We start from the raw sequence: 24,079 nt of genomic DNA, 5'->3' as shown, positions 1-24,079 counted from the left end.
TGTCTTGCTCCCCCTTCCCTCTGTTAACTGGGGGTGGAGAAGACAGCTAACAATACCGAGTCCTGTCATTGCTGTGGTGCATTATACCCACGTCCTTTCTCTTTATTGTGAGATTCTTTTTTTTTTTTTTTAAGTATTTGTTTATTTATTTATTTATGGATGTGTTGGGTCTTCGTTTCTGTGCGAGGGCTTTCTCTAGTTGTGGCAAGCGGGGGCCACTCTTCATCGCGGTGCGCGGGCCTCTCACTATCGTGGCCTCTCTTGTTGCGGAGCACAGGCTCCAGACGCGCAGGCTCAGTAATTGTGGCTCACGGGCCCAGTTGCTCCACGGCATGTGGGATCTTCCCAGACCAGGGCTCGAATCCGGGTCCCCTGCATTGGTAGGCAGATTCTCAACCACTGCGCCACCAGGGAAGCCCTATTGTGAGATTCTTGATCCCCCAGAGTAGATGGTATTATCTCCATTTTAAATACACATAACGGAGAAAGACGACATTGTTATTACTCAGACTGTCATTGGGAGGGCGAACAAGTGAATGCTTGCATTATGGGAGTTCGGGGGCAGAAATATGCCACGGGCCCTGATTTGAAACCATCGTATTTAGTTGCTGCTCATCCACCCAATTCAGGGACTTTTTTTTTTTTTTTTTTTTCATTTTTTACAGCAGTGAGAGAAAAATCTTTCTTTCTCTGCACAAGTCAGGACCAGATCTCAAAATCTGCAATGTGCCCTCTCCGATGCACGCCCGCCCACCGGTTCGACAAATGCTGGATTTCCCATGATAGCTGCCACACACTCGGTTTCTCATCTCCCTATTTCTTCCCCGCCAGAATTTCTAAATCCTTCCGGAACACGTCCAGTCATCCTTTCTGAACTTTTGAGCTCCATCTGCTTTCCGCAAAGGCCCTGGGCACAAGCCTGGGTAACAGAGGCCCGGGCGACAGAGGCCCGGGCGACAGAGTCCAGGGCGGAGGGCCCAGCTCGGGGGATCCCTGCGCCTGAGCTCTGCAAGGCCGCCGGGCGTCATCTGGCCAGCGAGCCCGCCACGCGCCAACCAGCCCTCGTTCCCCGCGCTGCCGGCAAACTGAATGAGGAGCAGTGCTATTTTTACCTCCCCGGCTGCAGTCCTTTATATATCAATATATTTGCAGGAAGGAAATAAATAAAGGATTCAGAGGGAAATGCTTGGCCTAAGTTTTACCCGAGAAGGTGGCTGTTGGAACAGGAGGGGGTATGTAAGGTCTGGGGTGGTGGAAAAGGCAGGCCAATTTCTCTGGCTGGCTGTTTCCTCCAGATCATTCTGTCCTGGAAATCCCCACACTCTTCTTTCTTCCCCGCTGGCTAATCCCTGACTGCCAACTTCCTCTCTCCCCCGCCCCCAACTCTGGAGGTGCCACCGTCACCTCTGATGCTGCATCACTCTGCTCCTTTTTTTTCCCTCTCTCCTTTCTCTTCCACAATAAAGCATGCGCAGTGCGTCGCGTGCCAGGCAACAGCATCAGCATCAGGACGCGAAGCCGCGCTCGGGCGCGCTCTCGAGGGCGGGGCGCACGCCCGCGCCGCTCGCTCCCGCTCGCCGCCTCAGCATCCTCAGCCCCAGCGGCAGCCCCCGCAGTCACTGGAGCTGCCGCGCCCGCCGCAGGGAGGGAGGAGCGTCTGGGGAGGCTCCAAGTTGGCGGAGCGACTGGGACCCCCGGACTCTTCAGCAGCCACCCCGGGAGGGGCTGAGAGGCGAGCAGGGGAGGGGGCGCCGCCCAGCCCCTAGCCCCGAGCTCCGAGCCCCCTGTCCGCGGCCGCACCATGCGCGCCGAGCCGGCGTGACCGGCTCCGCCCGCAGCCTTCCCCGCAGCCTAGCCCGGCGCTCTCGCCGGCCACACCGAGCGGCGCCCGGGAGCTATGAGCCATGAAGCCACCCGGCAACAGCTCCAGGCGGCCGCCCGTGGAGGGCTGCAGCCTCCCCCGAGCCTCCAGCTGCTCCCGCGGCGGCCCCGCCGGCCCGGCGCCCGTCCGCGCCCCGGCCCGCGCGCCGCCCTGCCGCCTGCTCCTCGTACTTCTCCTGCTGCCTCCGCTCGCCGCCTCATCCCGGCCCCGCGCCTGGCGGGCTGCTGCACCCAGCGGTGGGTATGGCCCAGGTGCCCTTTGCATTGCCTTGCCCACGGGGCCCTGCAGAGGAGAGCGAAGGGCACGCGGGTCCGTGCGCTCCGGACACGTCCAGGGCTCGGCCTTTCCGAGCCTCTCTCTGCCTGTCCACCTCTCTCATTCCCAAACCGGCGTTCATTCCAGTTCACTTTTTGAAGTCCATTTTTCTGTTGCATTCACTAAATTACTGCCGGTTCCACTGGAAGGTATTCAGTGGAGGCGGGGTCCCTAACTGATCTCTGTGCAACTTGGGGAAACCGGTGGTTGGGAAATGCAGCGAGGGAGCAAGTTTTTTCTTGGGTGGTGGAGCCTGAACGTGAGTGCGGGGGGATGTGATGAGAAGAGTGGTAATGTGTTTCCTCAGATTGCCTAGTGGGTTTATTCACTGCTGTTGGAATTAAGGTGGGGGAGGGAAACTTCGGGGATATAAACCTTTGGCTTGTAATTTCTCAAAATGCTTGTCATTATAATGAACAACGAAGATAATATGATGTTCAATACATTGATGATTGGACATCAGTGACAGCAGATAGCTGGCCATAGGCAGGAAAATAAGAGGAAATTGGAAAGCTGCCAGCATCTGCACCCCTCTATGGCAAAAGATTTTTGCTCATCTCAAAGTTAAAAGAAAAGGGAATTGTCCATTTTGTTAAATGAATCGGTTAACATTCCGTGTTCATGAGTTCAGCACTCAAGTTATCTGTGGAGCGTTCTTAGCTCTCAGGTGGGATACTCCTAGTCCCATTGAGCTTCTGTAGACTCTCAAGGGGGGCAGGTGAGGGGCAGAATCCCTGAGCATGTTCGTTTAATGACCCTTCCTTCAAGTCCATTCCCCCTCAGCCCCACCACCATACTTAGAAGTATAGATTTAAGACTATAAACAGTACATTGTTGTATAAGCCTTATTGGCTGATAACCTATCCAGGCCATTTCACTGTTGCAATAACTTGCTTTCCTGTGTCTCTACGCCTTACCTACTTAAAAGTAGAAAACTTTGTTTTTGCAATTAATGGAAAAATGCATTTTAGTACTTATGTATTTATAGGGTACGTGTGTGTTTGTGTATGTTTGTGTCCCCCCCCGCCCCAACCCCAGCTCTGCATTGGAATGAAACTGCAGAAAACAATTTGGGAGTCCTGGCAGATGAAGACAACACATTGCAACAGAATAGCAGCAGTAATAGCAGTTACAGCAATGCAATGCAGAAGGAAATCACACTGCCTTCAAGACTCGTATATTACATCAACCAAGACTCGGAAAGCCCTTACCATGTTCTTGACACGAAGGCAAGACACCAGCAAAAACATAACAAGGTAGGCAGGGTCTGGGTATGCAAAAGTGGCTGCCATGAAGAGTTAGTTGTCCTTTGATTTGATTTTCTGCCAGAATCTCATTTCACAAATGTTGCTGTAGCATTTTATTAGGAAACCAATTAATATTATGATAGGGGAGAAACTGGAGGGAATTAACCTGGGATCTACTGGGATAGTGTTGCTGTTTGTCTTTCCTCTCTGACACTAAACTGGAATTGGAATTTTCTTATCGCCTTATAAGTTTAACAGCTGAAATGTGGTCCATTTTTCTTGTAGGTGCATTGAACACTGAACAGTAGTTAAGCGAATATTTTGATGGTCCTGACTTTTATCTGTGAGGCTTTATGTAAGGGTGCAGTATTCTACGTCCCATGACGAAAACTGCTTTCAATCTGCGCCCAGAAAATTGCTATAAAAAGCTGTTGGGCTGCAGATTCCCCATCAGTCTTTCATTTAGAAATTGAGTGGTTAAGTTTAAACAACCTCTTTCTTTCTTTAGTTGGTCAGTAGGAAAAACATACTTTTTTTTTTGGTTATATTTTCAGTAGGTAAACAATATGACATTTTAAAAGATTATGGTGAATATAAACAAACAATTTATATAATATAGAGACCAGTTTTGGTCAGCACAATCCTTCAAGACTTTATCTGCATTCATTGTGAGCAGTAGCTTTACTTGCAGATTGGTTCAGAAAGTGTCACTGATTTTTAAAAAGGCATTCAGTGGAAGATGAAGGTGCTTAATATCCGAAGAGTTCAAGGGATCTTTTTTTTCCTGCTTACTAGTCATTATTTGAGTTAATAAAATTTTGGACCCCAAGCAGATGTCCACAATGGGTTATCAGTGCCTCTTTTCTTTATTAGGAGCAGAAAATAGAGTCCGTATGTTAAATATTCTACTTTGGACTTGTAGGATAGGAAGAAAACTTTCCTCTACCCTTCTAGGTTCTTCTGGCTGGTCCAAGAATTAAATTAACATGAGACAGATTAACAGGAGAAAATCAAATTTAATTTCGTATGTATACATGTGAGGGTCAGAGGCCCCACATACCTGAGAGGTTCAGAGACAGAAAGGTAAAATGAGGCGTATATGCCATCCTGAGCTAAGGAATGGCATAGGGGCCTCGGGCTTCCAAGGACAGGAGGGTCATTCACAGGACAATAAAAAGAGCAGATGTTTGGTAATTAGATGTTTGCCCTGCCATATAGATGGGGCCACTTAGATAAAATTTATCTCTCGTAGTAACTCTTTTCTGGGAAAAATCCTCAATTTAAGTTCTGCTGGGTAGTTAAGGGAGGGGCAGTAGTTTCTCTTGAACCTGCAGGTCTTGATTGTGCCTTTAGTTCAAAATAATCCTTATGCAAAAGTGACACATTTTGGGGGAGGCTCGTTCTGAACCCTTACAGATTATACCTGTTCAGTTGAGAAGAACAGTCATTGTCTAAACATCTAGAATTTAAGGAAAGTATCTATGGTTTGCATCATTGTTTTTATTAGTTTTCTAAAATATGGGTAAGTGGTAACAGTATTTATTCCTATTTTACAAATGGGGAGTTAGAAATTTAAGGCCTTCAGGTGACTTTCCCAGGATTGCAAAACAGCTGATGTAAAATTCAAGAGGCCTGAATATTTAATATTTACAAGTCAGGCTTCTGAGAAAATGCTTCCTTCATATCGGATGTTATTGGAGAACTTAACTTTGCTTCACGGTGCTGTGAAGTGGCTGCTACCCGCCTTGGCTGAGATGACTTTGAGAGACTTTGCTCGTGGCCCTTTTCTGATCTGCTCATATGTAACTTGACGGCTTGACTCCTGGATCCTGTCTACCCGTTTGTCTTGTTGATAGGAGGAGTGGGTGGTGTCTTTAAGGAAGAAGAATCCAAGGTCCTCTTGATAAAGGCATTGAGGCCCATTTTATGGTTTTCTTACTAATTAATAAGATCCTCTATGGTTAAGTGACAAGTTCTCAAATTCCAGTGCCTTTGCATAAGGTGCTGGAGGAAGAAAAAAAATGGCCTGAAAGCCTATTTTAAGGAATGCACAAACCCTCTCGAGTTGGGACTTGAAGGGAACTTTAGTGGAACTTCTCTAATAACTCAGCTGTCGGTGGCTATGGCTAACTCCTGTCTTCTAGTCTAACCTTATTTGGTTGCTTTGTTTGGTGGGACTTGGTTTGACTACAATGTATCTGAATTTTTTTGATAGTAAGGTTGTTAAAACTTTACCCACCACTCATGTAGAGGAATAGATTTCTTAGTAGGGAGCACATACTTGCTGTTGGAATGATTTTACCTCTCCACTTCCACCCCCCATAGTGGTTAGGTTTCTTTTATCTTCCAAAAAAAATGTTTATGTAGAAATTATATTTGCAAACATTTTTCTTCTTTTCTTATTAGTTTGATTCAACAAGTATTTGTTGCACATTTCTCACGTGCAAAGTAGTATGCTGAATATTCAGAGATAAGAGATAAGGGGTACAAGGATGAACAAGACAAGGTCTGTCCTCCAGGAGACACAAGAATGAGATAAGCAAGATTCTAAAAAGTACTCTCATACAGGGATAAACAGTGTTCTTCCTGTATGGGTTCCCTGAAATTTCCCTCTGTGTTCTATGATTTCCCTTGCACTTCTGTTTTGAAGCATCTCTTGAACTAGTTGACAAAAAGTGTTGCATATGCTTTCTGCTCTATCTTTGGATGACTTGCCTAATCATAGTGATGGGAGATACTTCTCAATTCAGCTGCTTTCCAAATGTTTCAGTAAGAGAAAAAGTATGGAATTTCATTATTTTTGCCTTTATAAAAGAAGTTTTGATTTTAATATCTGTGTATTAAGTACCTTTCTTTCTCCCCTGATTTCATTGCACCCAAACACATTTTAATGAATGCCTTAGAAATGCTGAATCACTGTGCCATTCTCCTGGAATCCTAGATTGGGGGGTAGAGGTGGAGAGGGAAATTCCCAGATATAGGTTATAGGGCAGAGCTCCATATTTATTGTGTAAGTATTTAAAGTTGAGCAGGCCTTACTACTTTACAGTTGTGAGACTTAAGATGTTTGTTAACTCTTTCAAAATTGGTAAGTTTAAAAGCAGACTGCAAAGCAGGCTGTAATACTAGTGTTTCTGAAAATCTTAAAGTTTTCTTTGTCAAAGATTGTTTAGGAATCTTTTTATCTCCAGGTATGGTTCTATATAACTTATTGTCCAAAGTGTGACATTTTTTGAGAGTGAAAGTAGGCACGCTTAATAATTATGTCAGGATAATTGGCATAAACCTAGATGGTCCAGAGCAGACTGGGAACATGGTCATCTCAGATCTAAACAGTTATGTTTTTTGAGTTTTGGCACTTAACCCAATTCAGGTTTATTTATAGACAGCTTTATTTTCTGATGATTTATTGTAATTTTTTTCTTACTAACTAGGAGGTTAATTTACCACCATGTAGAAGTAATAGGGTCTGAAATGGAAACATTTCGTTTTGCTTTGTTATCAAGACTTATCTTCTTCACCTGTAGAACTTTTACAAGCATAGATGGAATTTTATGATTACTAAACATAAGCATTTTATCAACCATTAATGCAATATTTTGATAAAATATACATTTAAAAAGAGGCAGAAACAATTTAGATTAATTAATTCATTCATTCATAGATAATCCTATGAGATCTATTCCTGAGAATGTTAACGAACCTGTGGAGAAAGAAAAATAATTTTTCTTCTACCCTTCCAGGTTCTTGGCTGAGACACACCCTGTAATAAAAGACAGGTTAACAGGAGAAAATTAGAAGTTTAATGACATGTATGCCTCCTGTGTACATGGGAGAGACTCAGGAAAACTGAGTAACTTTGAGATGGCCCAGCCATCAGCTTAAATAACTGTCCAGCTAAAGACAAGATGTTGGGGAGCCAGTGATGGGAAGCTATCAGGAAAAGCACAGTCAATGAGGGTGAGGTTGTTACACAGATTTAAATCGTTGCCTTTTACGCTGATAATGTGTTTCTGGAGATTTCGGGTATCCTCCTCTTTCTGGTACAGAGAGGGAAACACCCTTACAAATGGAGATTTCTTATAAATATAAATGTCTCTTACAGAAGAGTAACTTCTGCTTGGTTTACAGAGCTGCTCCTGTGTCCACTGTTTCTTAAAAATAACAAGCCGAAAATAATGTTTATGCCAAAGAGGCATATTTTGGGATAGTATATTCTGCTCCCCTTCAAACCTTTTCCTGAAACTTGCCTTTAGTCAAAAATTACTTGCCTTGAATCCTACTTATTTAGATTCTCTTCTCTTGCAGTTGGGAAGGGATGGAAGAGGTACATTATGTACAGCACAGGGTCTGGGGAAAGATGAAAGTCATCTCCTTGGACTTGAGATATGGCTCAGTCTTTTGTTACCTTCCCTACTGTGCTGGGGAGTTGGACCCGGTGTATTGAAATAAGAACATACAGATTATGACCTGCTGAATGAGGGGGCACAAGCCACCCACACGGGTCGGCAAGTAGCTCCCTCGGCATCCAAGTTTCCACTTTGGGGAAGTGAAAACCACTGGGTCGTTTTGATTGAAGACACAGTTTCAATACACCCACACAAAAGAAGTAGAGTCACAAGATTTATTATTCACAGATCCCAGAAAAGGTTGGGAGGCAATGAACGAGGAGAGGGTGAGGAAGGACAGTCCTTTGTCCCAGGTCACCACTAAGCAGAAGATAGAGAGGGTAGCAAGCATCTATCACTTATAAGGTGGTTGGGTCAGAGGTCGCTAACTTTTCACAGGCTTAACTCTAAGTGATTATTTTAAAAGGCATCTGGGGAAAGCAGAGGGGGACTTATGGTAGGAATCCCAAAGTGCAGTCCTTATCTAAATGTCCAGACTCTAGGTGTGAGCAGGGTTTCCAGTCTGTAAAATGTCTCGGCAGCAACTCAGAAAAACAAAAGTTGTTTCTTTCATCACACTTATTCCAACCCCACCGGGCTGAAGAGAGAGAAGAGAGAAGTTTTAAGTAAATTTAGATCACGATGATTATCATCACTTCCTACTCTGCTTCAGGACAAAGCTGGTTCCATGTTTCTTGACCATCCAGAAGCCAGCTGCCCCATTGCTCTTGGTGTGGATCAGCAGAAAGAAATACTGGGTCCTTAGAACTGGTCGTGTGACAACTATTAGTTTATTTGGTAATACAAACTTTGGTATTGGCCTCAGCGGCTTTCCCAAGTTTTCTAGGTCTTCCTAAGCAGTCATTACAGAATTGTAGTACGTAGAATTCAGGCTTGTAATGGTTTTCCTTGTAATGCCTGGCATATAGTAGGCTGTCAGTAAATATCTGTTGAATGAATCGATGGTTGAACACTCCTATGTTAGAAAGAGTGCAGTGCTTTCTGTGAAATTTCATGTTGTAATCAAATTGACATTCAAAAGCGCCTTAAGTTACTGTTAAGCATTTTTGGCACTGTGACAGAGCGGCAGGAGAGAGAATTTTGGTCTCAAGTTATTCGCACTGCATAAATCACACTTACACTACCTAAAATCATGAGAATACCTGTATTAACAATTCTTAGATTATCCCTATCACTGTCACCTACCATTAACATGGATAATCACAAGCTGGCCATGTGGGAGATTTTGTCATTGCTACTGGTTAATTCTCAGTGGTGGAGCCCAAGGTGTCCACTCATATAGTTTCCAGTCAATCAGATTTACATCTGTGAGGCGTTCAGTTCTGCTTGGCAAATACCTGTTTTGAATCAGGCACTGTGCTAGACCCTGGGAAGAGCGAGGAAGAGTAACTCTCAGTCCCGACCTTTGCTCGTGACTTGCTGGGCATCAGAAACAAGGCAGCTGGCGGTGTGTGTGTGGTTCCTGTCAGTGCATTGCTAGTTGTAGGAACAAAGGGCTGTGGGGACTCAGGAAAGTCAAAGAAAACCTGAGAGAGGAAGAAACAATGGAGCTGGCCCTAAAGAGCAACTAGGAGACAAGTTTTCGGGAGGTGGAAAGAGGGTGGAGGGTGGAGGAGGTGGAGAGGGGCCCACAGTCAGCAGGCAAAGGCTCTGCCCTGCTGGAGACAGTGTGGTGAGTGTGAGAAGGGGAAACCCAAGCGTGGGAAATTTAAAAGAATTGGACATCATTGTTACATTCATGGTCAATTTTTAAAAAGCTGACTTGATTCCTCTAGAAATCCAATACATGTTTGTCAGATGTAGCAGTTGAGAGTTATAATTAGTGTCTTCAAAAAGGACAAACAGCTAGTAAGTGGCAGACAGAGTCAGAATTCGAACCCAGGTCTTTTTAAAAAAATAAATTTATTTATTTATTTATTTATGGCTGAGTTGGGTCTTTGTTGTTGCGTGCGGGCTTTCTCTAGTTGCGGCGAGCGGGGGCTACTCTTCGTTGCGACGTGTGGGCTTCTCATTGCGGTGGCTTCTCTTGTTGCGGAGCACGGGCTCTAGGCCTGTGGGCTCAGTAGTTGTGGCTCGTGGGCTCTAGAGCGCAGGCTCAGTAGTTGTGGTGCACGGGCTTAGTTGCTCCACAGCATGTGGGATCTTCCCGGACCAGGGCTCAAACCCGTGTCCCCTGCATTCGCAGGTGGATTCTTAACCACTGTGCCACCAGGGAAGCTCATGAATCCAGGTCTTATCCTTTGCAAAGTCCAGGCTGGAGAGAGACTAGGGTGTGTAGGGTACGGCAGGCAGCGAAGGGGAAAGGCTGTGAAGACTGTGAAGAGATCAAGGGTTTGGATTTATTTTGTATCAAATGGCTCACCTCCTGATGCGTCCGGAGGTGAGCCCGTGACTGGTTGAGCATTGATTGAGTGCCAATTCTGTGGCTCCTCAGGGAGCTTACCTTCTAGTGGGAGGAGACAGACCATAAACACAAGAACAACAACAGCACAAAGATTTCAGGTATTGACGAGCGCTTGAAGAAGATGAAATAGCGTACGTGGTGGAGAATGGTGGCTGGGATGGTTGCTCTTGAAGAATTGGAAGATGGGGCCTATGGTCTTGGGTGAGAGTAACCTACCTACTGTGGTTCCTCTTTAGATGGGGTGGGCACGTGCTGTTTCAGCAGCCCCCACCTGCACTCCTTGTTGCCGAACGCCACCCGTCCTCATTTCTGTTACTCTCCCGGCTCCTGTAGGCATTTGAGTTTGGACCCTAGTCTTTGATTCTTCTCTCCCACAAAGTCTGGACTATTTTTGATCATTTCACCCAGCTGGATTGATTTGATGGCCGCCATGCTTTCCAGCAGTACGTCGTGCTGTCCGAGGTCTTGCTTTAGCCTGCATGTGTCCCTACGTAATACTTTCTGCTCTCTCTGCTCCTGGGTTGGCTCCTTCCTGCTAACTATATAACTACTTGTGTCATTCTGTCTTCACTTATTCTCAGGTTTTGTTAACAGATTGGGCCACTATCCTTCTCTCTATAGCCAGTCAAAAAATAACAAGAGCATTATTTGCTCAGTGGCTTTGCCTAGGGTTGGTGGTATCACGCGGGCTGAGGGTAAAGACAGGCAGGAAGAGAGCTGTCCTGGTTGCCCTGCTCACTTTTCTCAGTGGTAGTGCTATTTTCCCAGCCACCTAAGAGTGAACCTTGGGAGTCCTCCTTGACTCTTTTCTCTCCTTCATCTTCTGTCTATAAATAGTCACATATTAAGTCCTGACGTTTCTCCCAAATCCGTCCTTCCCTCCTCCTCTGTATTGTGTTCTTGTCATCGCCTCTTGTCTCTCTCTGTCTTTCTCTGTCAATCCATCAGTCCCACTGCTGACAGATTAATCTTCCTGGAACACTTAGTGCATCACGTGACTCCTTTTATCCACATGCAACAAGCATGATTTCAGCAGATGAATTTTCCTTGTGGAGTGAAGGGGAGAAAGTGAAATGCTCTGGAGGAGAGCTGGTGCCCCTGCCCCCCTTCTGAATACTACACATTTGCTGGTCCATTCTCCTTTCAGCATTTTTTCCAGGCCTGTTTACCCAGGTCAGTGCATGGCAGGAGGTAATTTTATCTGGACAGTTCCACTGATATCTGTCCAAATTCTAGGGCTAGTTATGGAAAACCCTTGTGATCAGTAGCAGTAACCCAAACTGTCAGTAATGTGTTCTCAGGCTTTTGTTTTAGGTTCAAATACTGTTAAATTCCTGTTTCAGAAGGTCCTTCCTCTCCATCTTTAGGATCTGAGTAATTAATTGCTCCTAGAGAATAAGTTTTCTGAATGAAAATATTTTATTCCTCTCGAATATGTATGTAATCATAAAGCTTTATTCACATGAAGTATTCAATTCACAAATGATGTGGGTATCCATAGTCTTATGAAAGACTCATTCATTCACATCATTCATTCATTCATAATCCACCTAGCATCTGAATTTTGCAATTTTACAAAGGAGTTTTTGTGTTTAGAATTTATATAAGTTCAGTACAATTTTAATCAAATCCAATGCTAGGAATTCTATTATAAAAGGGTAGATCCAGTTATTTTAGTTAGAATAATGAGAAGTTAAAAACAATTACGTTCATTCACAGCAAATCAAGGTACAGTTTTTGCATTTCACAGAGTACGTGAGTGGTCCATCCTCCATCACTGGGTACCCAGTCTGGACAGAGACAGACCTGTGAATTAGCTCCGTGCTCCAAATAAGGTTTTGTTATATTGTTGTCTTCTCTGGTTAAAGAGTAGACAGAGGCTACTTTCCTCATCTGGAACATTACAAATTAGTGAATTCGAACTCTATGTTCAAGTCTATTGTAAAAGCTGTTTATTTGTCAACAAGAACTACCTTAACGCTAAATGTTCTCAAAGCTTTCTATTTAGACATGGAATGGATAGAAATTCAAATAAGTCTCCTCTACTGATAGACACTAATTACAGAGAGTTAGGTTCAAACAAACCAATGAACAGAGAAGTGTAAATGGGAGCCTATAACCAGTGACTGTATTGCCCTTTAGCTTTGATCTATTATTATATAGTTGGGGACATTCATCTCTTTCTTATTTGCATGGCAGTGTCCACGTGAGGGAGTCATTTTGGCACATTTTAAATCCTAGGTGGGAGGGGGAACAAGGTAATCACATGCCCTTGGACCACCTCCTTCTGCCCTCAGTGGGGCTAAAGATTAATTTTAGAAGTCAAATCGAAGCACACCTAGAGGCATATCATACAAAACATTTCGGAGCCATTCATTTTTGAGTATCTACTGAATTCTAATATCTGTTCCAGTGCTTCCTTTCCCTTATTGTGGATGTTCAAAAATTTGCTATATCAAGTTGTAGTCTGGATCACTTAATTGGGTGCTTTGTGCTGTCTTTTAATTGCAAACAGGCTTGTGAATACCATATCCCATAATAGTTAATAGTTGTGTTGCAGATGGCCTCCATTAATAATATAAATCAGTCAACACTTAGAGGCGTCTTCCATCCTGCATGTGCCTCCTTGCCCTTTGCTTTTTCAGCTAAGAAGATAGAATGCATTAAACCAACCTGTACTCACTCAACAATACACTGGTAGTAACAAATACATCATTCACTGTGCAGTGAACCTAAACAGTTTTGTTGAGGCATTTTCATATCTATAATCTCACATGATCCTCACAGCAATAAAACAAGTTTTTTTTTTATTAGATGATTATTATTTCTGTGTTCTAGATGATAAAACTAAGTCCAAAGAGGCCAGGTCAGTTGCTCTAGGTCTTGGGAATTATTGGCATGGCCAGAATGACCAGAACCTTGATCTGTAGACTTCCAGACCCTTGTTCTCGTATCACAGCACATCTGGGGGTTGACTAGGGAAGTTTCTGACCCTTTTAGACACCTTCCTCTTGATGATAAGGGCCTATGAACTAATCACACCATGGGGACACAGCCACATACACACCTCCCCTGATACTCCTCTGCAACCAGCTGGTTTTCTTGACTTTTTTTTTCCTAAATGAATACACCAGATAAATAATCTTGTTTAAAATGCTGCCATTTTTACAGTGTTTTGCTTATTTTATTACCTTTGCTGGTTGATCTTCCTTAACTTTCTTTTCCCTCTATCAGATTCCCCTTCTGCTTTATTTACTGAACAAGGGTATTCATGTTTGGTATTTCCAAATTATGTGTCAGACATTTGACCATTCTAGAAGAGTCTTTAAATTTTTAAAAACTATTTTCTAGTATAGAAGTCTGCATGCAGCATGAAGAAATAGGTCTTCAGAACAAGCTGAATCTACTAAGAACTGGTTAATTTACCTTCTCTTTTTCACTAACACCCAATTTAAACTTTCTGCCAGCATGTGATTACCAGTGTTCCCACACAGACGTGATATTATTTCAGGGCAAAGCAGGGAAATTGGTATTTTAATGATACAGTATAGGCATTTATTTGTGGGATAAATATGATTCACACTAGGCAGTTTAGAATGTCAGATTTTAGTTGATTTATCTTCAACTGCTTTCCCATATAGTGGGAGAAGAATGGATGGGGAGTCAAGGGTCAGGGGTCTGACAGATCTGCTAATAGCAGCTATTTAGACTTGGGCAAGTTACTTAGTCTTTCTGAGCTCCAGCTTTTTTTTTTTTTTTTTTAATCAATAACATGGACCTAATAATAGTGCCCACCCCAGAGGCTGTGCTTGACCAAAATGGGATCACCCATGTGAAGTGGTTTGCACAGTGCCAGGCATGTAGGAAGTACTCAGTAAATGTTATCTGTTAACTACTGACTAGAGGCCTAGGGGATCCAAGCTGTGAACTGCTCTTTTATGAACAAGGGGTTGTTTTATTAGAAAAGAAGGTGGGTTTAGAAGTAATGGTGAGGACATTTGTGGGGAGAGGTGACTCTCAGAGTCTTCCCGGTTTTGTGGCTGCTGATGAACTTGACTGATTCACCTCAGGTGAGACTGGAGTGCTTATGCAGGAATAAATACTCAAGGATGTACTGAGATGCCTTGGAGGCTGCAACCCTCTAAACCACGTGGAAACAGCAGGGTGTATACATGGTATTTGTACTCTGTGAGATAGAGGAGTTTTCCCTAAATCTTTGCCAATGATCAGTGCACTCAGGGCAGGCTTGGAATCCGGCATTTTGGCGAGTTGTAAGGTTTTCTCTGTCTAGCTAATTGCCAACGTGGGTATGGTGTGGCACCAAACACTATAAATAGCACACATTTGTATGATAATTTCCCCTAGAAATGTCCCAGTCGGACAGCCACCCATCTCTTCTCCCCCCAATTCGCCAAACAAAACAAAACCCAAGAAATACTTTTGGCTGCCACTGGTAATTTTCTGGCTTTGGAATGGAGTGTAACAGTCATAAAACCATGACAAATAGAATAGTATGTAGTCCTCACAGCCAGAAACATTTAGCAGGGTAAAAACATCAGAAATACAATTCTGTGTTTATTGGGACACTGTGGTATTATTGAACAGGTTATGACCAAGACGTGAAATTTTGGGCTTTGCCTCTTAACTGCCTTAACCAAGAGAAGTTCATACACTGACTCCCCTTCTCTTATAAATCATGGCTAAAAATAGTAAGCGAACTCTTGTTAATTGCTATGGTCTGCCCTGTACAATGTAGTGGACTTTCATCTCTGTAGAATGTTCAGACCATAGTTCGAGGCATTTATCTCTCCTGGGCAGCATAAAAGCAATCACTTGTTCCCTTCAGAACCACTGGGACATTGGGATGATGCTGTCTTGTTATTTTTGGCTTTGCAACAGTGCATAAAACATTTTTTGGAAATAGTTAACTATTTTTGTTTCCCTTTCTAAAGAAATATATCTGTATTTATTTTTTTTATTCTTTTATTTGGGACATTAATCCTTTTAAGATCTGCTGATGCACTTTAAGATTATTACCCGAATAGTATATTTATAAACTATCCTGTCTGTTTATCAGATCTTAAATTGTTTTTCCATTTTAGTTTTCTAGAATTTCTGGCTTTCCCCTGACATGTTTCTAACACCCTAATGTGTTAAAAGTTTGGGAACTTATTTGATTAATTTGTGTGAAACACTTCTTTGTCGTGTAACATTTAAAAATCTTGGTTCTTTCACAGAGAGCATAATCTCTCCCTTGATACCCAGACTACATATCCAGCTATTTATCTTGTATCTCCACTTGGATATCTAATAGGCAACTCACACTTAATACATCCAAAACAGAACTTTTGATTCTAATATCTCCTACCCCAACCTTCCCCTTCCACGTTCTTCCCATTTGAGTAAATAGAAGATCCTTCTTCTAGCTAAGCTCAAGAGACTTAACCCTTCTATTTCTTTTAAGCATTACCCCAAGCCATGAAATCTTATTGGTTCTCCCTTCAGAGCTGTTCAGAATCTGACCATTTCTCACTGTCTCCATTGCTGCCAACCTGGTCTAATCTACCATTACCTCTCCCTTGTATTATTAAAATATCTTCCTACCTCTTATCCCTGCTTTTGTCCTATTCCTGTCAGTCTGGCTCTAGTCTGTTTTACACACTTCAGGCAAAGTGATTCTTTTAAATACTAACTGGGATCATGCCACTCTTCAGCTCAATAACCTGCAAGAGCTTCCCATCTCACTCAGAGTGACTTTTTTCCTCTCCCAATCATAATGTAGTCACTGACGAAAACTAAACTACTGCTAGTTGTTAACTTGATAGCAGGAAGTGCTATTTATGTTTGTGTGTTTAAACACACAACTTAGGAAAACTAATAAGATTTAAACATCACTTTCACTCATGGCTTAAAAATATTATAAAAAATAGGTTTACCTACTTTGTCCCATTCACATTTTAATTAAAATTTTTTGATTTTTCCTATTTTCAAACCATAGACCATACAATTAAAATGGAGTATTTTTTTCTTGTAACAATAAAACACAAAACAAGAATAACACCCAAGCATATCTGTTGACCTTGTGACAAGTTCAAGATTACCTTGTACTGTGCAAAAATGCTTTTGATGTGTCAATGGCTTGTCAAAAGATTATACTTTATTATTTATTTGAAAAAAGATAGATGATGCTTCTGAGGTCAGCAGACAATGGGCTGAACAAGAGAAGGGTTATGGCTGCTGTAGCAGTGCCACAGTTTTTACTTCCATGAAGAACAGTGCTTTCTTTGCTAGCTGGGGAAATTGCTTGAGGCCAGAGAAGACAAGCTTCCTGGTGGGGACAGGAGTCTTCACAGAATTTTCGGAGGGAGCTCTTAATATCAGAGCTAAAGGAAACATTGTACTGTAACCATTGGATTTCACGGGGAGTGGATGATCACAGAAAGGTGGGTATAAGCTGAAGCTCTGAGAAGAAAGTTGCTCAAAAGGAGTATTTGGAGATGTTTTGCTGGAAGCTGAGATTTGCTAATTGTTAGATGAATAAAACAAATCTTATTTGTTTAAAATAATGTTTAAGAGAAAGAAAGATGAGTAGTTCAGTTTTTGCATGTTAATTCTTTTTATTGTGGTAAAATAGATATTACATAAAATTTACCATTTTAACCACTTAAGTGTACATTTCTGGGTATTAAGTATATTCACATTATTGTGCAACTATCACCACCATCCATCTCCAGAATGCTTTTCATCTTCTCCAACTGAAACTGTACCTATTAAATATTTATTCCCCATTCCTCCCTCTCCCTGGCTTCTGGCAATCAACATTTTATTTTGTTGTCTCTGTGAGTATGACTATTTTAGATACCTAATATAACTAGAATCATAAAGTATTTGTCTTTTCTTGACTGGCTTATTTCACTTAGCATAATGACTTCAGGGTTCATCCATGTTGTAGCACGTATCAAAATTTCTTTCCTTTTTAAGGCTGAATGATATTCCATTTTATGTATATGCCACATTTTGTTTACCCATTAATTTGTTGATGGATACTTGGGCTGTTCCACCTTTGGCTATTATGAATAATGCTGCTATGAACATAGATATTTAAAATCTGTTTGAGTCTCTGCATTCAGTTCTTTTGGGTATATACCCAGAAGTGGAATTGCTGGATTATATGGTAATTCTATTCTTAATATTTTGAGGAATGACCATAACATTTTCCATAGTAGCGGCATTATTTTACATTCCCACCAGCAATGCACAAGAGTTCCAATTTCTCCACATTCATATCAACACTTTTTTTTTTTTTAATAACAGCCATCCTAGTGGATGTGAAATAATATCTTATTATGGTTTTGATTTGCATTTTTCTGATGGTTAGTGACATTGAACACCTTTTCATTTGCTTTTTGGCCATTTGTATATCTTTCTTGGAGACATGTCCATTCAATTCTTTCCCCATTTTAAAATCAGGTTGTTTATTTTCTAGTTGAGTTTTAGGAGTTCTTTATATATTCTGAATATCAGTCCCTATCAGATATGTTTTTCTCTTATTCTGTGAGTTGATATTTTACTCTTAAAATTTAGTTCTTAATTTTGATGAAGTTCAACTTATCTATTTTTTTCTTCTGTTTCCTGTGCTTTTGGTGTCATAGCCAAGAAATCATTGCAAAATCCAGTGTCATTAAGCTTTTCCCCTATATTTTCTTCTAAGAGTTCTATAGTTTTAAAGCTTATGTTTAAGTGCTTGATTCACTTTTAATTAATTTTTGTATATGGTGTAAGGGTCCAGCTTCATTTTTTTTCATGTGGATATCCAGTTCTTCTTCCATCACCATTTGTTGAAAAGACTGTCCTTTTCCTGTTGAATGGTCTTGGCACCCTCATTGAAAATCATTTGACCATATATGCGAGGGTTTGTTTCTGGGCTCTTTAGTCCATTGGTCTTTATGTCTATCTTTATGTCAGTATCATACTGTTTTGATTACTGTAGCTTGGTAGTAAAATTTGAAATCAGGAAGTGTGAGACCTCCACCTTTGTTCTTTTCCAAGATTGTTTTGACTATTCAGGGTCCCTTGAGACTCCATATGAATTTTAGGATGGATTTTTCAATTCATGCAAAAAATATCATTGGGATTTTAATTCAGGGATTGCACTGAATCTGTAGATTGCTTTGGGTAGTATTGACATCTTAACAATACTACTTTGGGTAGTACTGACATCTTCCAGTCCATGAATATGGGGTGTCTTTCCATTTATTTGTGTTTTATTTAATTTCTTTTATCAATGTTTTAGAGTTTCAGAGTTCAAGTCTTTCACCTGCTTGGTTAAGTTTATTCCTAAGTACTTTTTCTTTTTGATGCTATTGTAAATAGAATTGCTGTCTTTATTTCCTTTTATGATTTTGCATTGTTAGTGTATAAAAATGAAACTAAGTTTTCTGTGTTGGTTTTTGTATCCTTCAACTTTGCTGAATTCATTTATTAGTTCTAATATGATTTTTTTTAGTGGAATCTTTAGGGTTTCTTTATATAAGATTTTGTCATCTATAAACTGTGATAATTTTATGTCTTCCCCCCCCATCCCCCCAGTTTTCATGCCTTTTATTTCTTTTTCTTGCCTAATTGTTCCGGCTAGGACTTCCAGTACTATGTTGAGTAGAAGTGGCAAAAGTGGGCATGTTTGTCTTGTTCCTGATCTTAGAGGAAAAGCTTTCAGTTTTTCTTAATTGAGTATGATGTTAGCTGTGGGTTTTTCTTATATGGCTTTTATTATGTTGAGGTAGTTTCTTTCTAGTGCATGTTTTATCTCACAGGTTCCTTTGAAAGGGTACCAGAATATGTATGACTGGAATAATGAATTGGTTGCATATTAAGTGGGCAATTTTGGACAAGTCACTTACTCTCTGGATTTAACTTTCTTCATTTCAGAAATAATTAGATTGGGTTGATTTGGGGAATCTCAAACTTTTGTGTGCATGGGAACTACCTGGGGAGGTTGTTGAAAACATTTTGAGTTAGTAGGTCTGTATGGGGTCCAGTGGTTTGCATTTTAATATCTCAGGCTATTTTGATGTGGGTGAGTTTGTTCTCTCCAACCCTTTTTTGATCCTAAAATGCTGTGAAATATCCTCCAATGAGAGGTGACTGGGCGTTCATAAGAGGCAATGAAATACGGATACTGGTGGTTGAATTAGGGATTGTTTATTATTCTGAGCAATGCCTGCATTTTTGGAGTAGCTGCTTCCCGAGATTCTGGCATGTTGGAAAAAGACTAGGAATTATAAAGTGTAGACTCATTATTTGAAAGTGTGAGAAGAATAGCTGGCTCCAGAAGTAGTTGGTGTGAGGTGATTCAGGGAGGAAAGAGCTTTTGGGAAATAGAGGCAGAAGAGGGCCTAGGGAACAATTTTCCACAGAGAGGTTGCTAGTGGGGTCATAGTGCCCTTTGATTTATTAGCAAGAAGTCCTTGGTGGGACGGTTTCCGGTGGGGGAATTCCAAAGAACAGTGTTGGGAATCAGAGGGAAGAAATGTTACAATAGGTGAAAAACTGATGACCAATGTGCATATATAAACATGCACGCCCTTATGGGTAAAATTAGTGTAAATATTTGTGCAAAATCAGTAGCTGCTTTACTATATTTATTTACATGGTCGAAGAATTCAGAGTTCATAAAAAATAAAATGAAAAGTGTAAGTCTCTCTCCCATCATTCCCCAAAGGAATAAAAAAACTTTTATTTTTAGTTCTCTTAACGTTAAATAATTTACCTGCACTATTTTTAGATCCATCAACCTAAGACATTATCTTTTGTCTGCCTGTTACGAAATGTGAAGAATATATTATACTATGTTATGCTCCTTCCTTTCTTCCCTCTATCTCTTGATTTTCATTTCTTATATATTTTAAATTTTCTGGTAGTTTTATCAGGAATGTACAGTTAAAACAGACTTGGAGAGGGAGGGCATAGGTTTAGAATTATGTGGTAATTTGCTGTCTTCTATGTCTGGGGAGACCCGGAAGGACAGCTCAAACACACGTACCTCCCTTTGATGAGCTGCAAAGAGCTGCTGTCAGCATACAAGGCCGTGGAAGTGAGGGATGGAGAGAAATTTTGTGAAGGCAAAAAATTGCATTATTTCTTCTCTATTATTTTTTAAAGGTGAGCAGGGACCAGAGGATGAAGTATCTATTAGAATTTTGTTCTGGTTATAGTGCGAAACCACTGATGAGTTTTAAACAAGGCAATAACATTATACGATTTGTATATATATATATATTTTTTTTTAATTTTTTAAAAAAATTAATTAATTAATTAATTTATGGCTGTGTTAGATCTTCATTTCTGTGCGAGGGCTTTCTCTAGTTGTGGCAAGCGGGGGCCACTCTTCATCGCGGTGCGCGGACCTCGCACTATCACGGCCTCTCTTGTTGCGGAGCACAGGCTCCAGACGCGCAGGCTCAGCAATTGCGGCTCATGGGCCCAGCTGCTCTGCGGCATGTGGGATCTTCCCAGACCAGGACTCGAACCCGTGTCCCCTGCACCGGCAGGCAGACTCTCAACCACTGCGCCACCAGGGAAGCCCACGATTTATATTTTAAGAAGATCATTCTGGCAGCTTTATAGATGGACTGCAGAGGGGCAAGAGTGGCAGCAAGGGGACCAGTTAAGAGATGCTCACAGTTGTCCAGGGCAGAGTCTGTGTGGCCCTGCACTAAGGTGGTAGCAGAGGAATTACAGGGAAGTAGTTGATTTGGGGTATATTTTAGGGGTGGAGCCTCCACATTGTTGATGATGTGGTGGGGTGGGTGAGCTAGAAAAGGAGAGGAATCATGGCAGACAGAATGATGGCCTCCCAAAGATGTCCACATCCTAATCCCAGAAACTGTGAATATGTTACCTTATGTGGTGGTAAAAGGTGGTTCTGATCACCAGATTCTAATGTGTGGAGGAGGTTTCCCAAAGCAACAAGCAGTTCTCAGGACACCAGCAGGGTATCTGAGACTGCAACTCAGTTCTGACATTATTTACCTGGAGTTAGTGTCAGATCCCACAAGCTAAGGGCTCAGTCCTAAAGGACTGCCCCTCTCCCCACCACTTCAGATGCCAGTTGCAAACCCAGGTTATCACCTGTGCTTCTGACTGACTGGCTATAAATAAGAGGTTCCCATGACCTCCTCCTTGGGTTTGATTAATTTGCTTAGAGCAACTCACAGAACTCAGAGAGACATTTTGCTTACTAGATCACTGGTTTATTATAAAAGCATACAACTCAGGAACAGCTAGACAGAAGAGATACAGAGGGCAAGGTATGGGGAAAGGGTGTGGAGCCCTTACGCCCTCTCCGAGCGCACCACTCTCCCCGAATCTCCATGTGTTCACCAACCCAGAAGCTCTCTGAACCTCTTTTTCTGTTGTTTTTATGGAGGCTTCATTGCATAGGACTGGTTGATGAAATCATTGGCCATTGAACCTCTAGCCTCTCTCCCTTCCCCAGAGGTCAAAGGGTGGAACTGAAAGTTCCAACTCTCCCTTCAAGGTTGGTTCCCCAGCAACCAGCCCCCATCCTTAGGTGCTTTCCAAAAGTCACCTCATTAACACAAACTTAGTTGTGGTGAAAAAGGGCTTGTTATGAATAACAGGACACCTTTATGGCTCTGAAGTACTTTCAGGAACTAAGGACAGAGACCAAATATTATGACAAAAGATTCTCCTATTGCTCTTATTGCCCAGGAAATTCCCAGGGAGCTGTGAGCCAGGAACTGTGGATGAAGATCAAATATATATGAAAAAATATTTTGGTCATCTGACCAAATATACATATTTCTTATAAATCACAATATTTCACATGGCAGAATAGACTTTGTAGATGTGATTAAGTTAAGGATCTTGAGATGGGGAGTTTATCCTGGAATATTTGAGCGGGCAGTGTCATCACAGGGTCCTTACAGCAATGAGAGTCAGAGAAGGAGATGTCATGACGGAAACAGAGGTTGGAGAGATGCGAGGAAGGATTGTTACCGAGCCGGCTGCCCGACGTGTACAGAAGCCAGTACTATGGCGCTGGCTTTGGAGGAAAGAAAGAGCTTTATTGCGAGGTTAACCAGCAAGGGGACAGAAGGCAGGACTCAAATCTGTCTCTCCCATCCAGGGTTCAGGGCAAAATTTAAGGGCGAACTTGGCAAAAGCTGATTGGCTAGTCTCAAATCAGTCCATCTGGAAGCCGATTTTCCTTATTGAAGGACTTCTCACTTTGTAAAGGGCTCCAGTGGCAACATTTCTATTCTTTGAGTTTTGCAAACTCAAGATTCTTGGTTCCGGGGTCATCCTGGAGCCGTGGGTTCCCATCTTGCACGTGCACATTGCTGTCTCTGTAAAATAACTACAGGTTTAAACAATCAACAACCTGTTTTAAGGAAGCAAAGCCAGTTTAAGCTGGTCAGTGTTTTATGTGCTGTTTCAATTTCCCCCTATTTCTTTATACATTCCTCAATCTTGAAGGAAATAGGGTGATATCACTCTAGGTGCTTCCTGCTGATTAGGAGCGTGGATTTTTATAAGAGGAATGAAATTGTTTTGCACTTAATTGTAAATATTCACAAGTCCCACCTTGAACTCTTAAGTCTTAGGCAATCATCATGCGTGTAGGGAGGCCTTCTAAATATATGAGACAGACAACACATACAAAATTTGATGAGTCCTGTGAAGGTGTCTACAAATACCAGCAAATATCTGTAATTTCACATGGCTTTGGGCATGACAGTCAAGTCTATTTGCCAACCATCTCCTGGTTCTGTCCCTCGGTTTTGCACCCCTTTTATTTTGGGGGCGGCCTGCTTTTTGGATTGTTTCTGGCCAGATCAGGCAATTTTATATTACCCTTTCATTGGTCCTTTGCATTTGTGGACCAAAAATAAACTTCTGTAGCCAGTGATTGGTTAGGTCACGCCCCTAATGGTTTCCTTGATGTGGATGGATAATAACTCTTTCCGTTAAATGCTCAGGTATAAGCACTAGTCCCTGTTCATTATAAATCCAGCCTTCTTTGGTTGTTTGGTACTGATCATCTAAGTCTCAAGTCAGCATGAAATCCCGCTTCGTCTGCTTTCTCTAGATCCATTTCCCAATACTGAGGTTTAAACAGGGATAGGTCCACACTCGGAATGAGTGCTTGGGCCTTAGGATGGGGATTTTTGGTTCTGGCTGCCTGTTTTGTGCCCTGATCAGCCAAATTATTTCCTTTAGCTATATAACTATCAGTCTTTTGGAGGCCCAGGCAATGTACTATGGCTACTTCTTCCATCATTATAACAGAGTCTAATCAGGCCAGTATCTCCTCCGCGTGTTTAACTTCTTTTCTTCCTGATGTTAGTGAGACCCCTCTCTTCCCATATGGCCCCATGAGCATGCACGACAGAGAAGGGATACTTAGAATCAGTATAAATGGTGACCTTTTATTTAGCCCCAAGGCACAGGGCCCTCTTGAGGGCTATGAGCTCTGCCTCTTGGACAGATGTACCTGGAAGGAGGGCTTCCACTTCTAAGGCTTCCTGATGAGTTACTACTGCATACTCAGCCTTTTAGAGTCCCTGGTCTATGAAGATTCTCCCATCTGTAAACATTTCTATATCTGGATTTTCAGTCAGGTTGGGTCTGCTAGAATAGACTTCTTCAATATTTGTGTACAGTCCACAAGCCATGGAATACAGGCAGCCTCTAGAAGCTGGAAAAGGTAAGGAAACAGATTTTCTCCTAGAGCCCCCCCAGAGAAACTGCCCTGCTGACACCTTCAGTTTAGGCTCTAGACTTTGATTTTGGACTT

The 24,079-nt window shown here is 42.0% G+C and overlaps 1 protein-coding gene and 1 long non-coding RNA gene across 5 annotated transcripts in view; one reads left to right on the top strand and one right to left on the bottom strand.

Annotated features, from left to right (window-relative positions):
- LOC309631140 overlaps positions 1-24,079 on the bottom strand; it is a 283,441-nt gene that overhangs the window by 48,311 nt on the left and 211,051 nt on the right. The window lies entirely within an intron of this gene.
- ADAM23 (ADAM metallopeptidase domain 23) overlaps positions 426-24,079 on the top strand; it is a 166,080-nt gene continuing 142,426 nt past the window's right edge. For all 4 annotated transcript variants that reach the window (XM_082397056.1, XM_082397055.1, XM_082397057.1 and 1 more), the window contains exons 1-2: positions 426-2,118; positions 3,236-3,453. In XM_082397056.1, the coding sequence (XP_082253182.1) occupies positions 1,905-2,118; positions 3,236-3,453 (432 nt within the window). In that variant the 5' untranslated portion in view covers positions 426-1,904. The remainder of the gene's footprint in view (positions 2,119-3,235; positions 3,454-24,079) is intronic.

The sequence above is a fragment of the Balaenoptera borealis genome (assembly GCF_965194805.1).
Source record: "Balaenoptera borealis genome assembly, chromosome: 6".
Taxonomy (NCBI): domain Eukaryota; kingdom Metazoa; phylum Chordata; class Mammalia; order Artiodactyla; family Balaenopteridae; genus Balaenoptera; species Balaenoptera borealis.
This window is presented reverse-complemented; position numbering and strand designations above follow the sequence as displayed.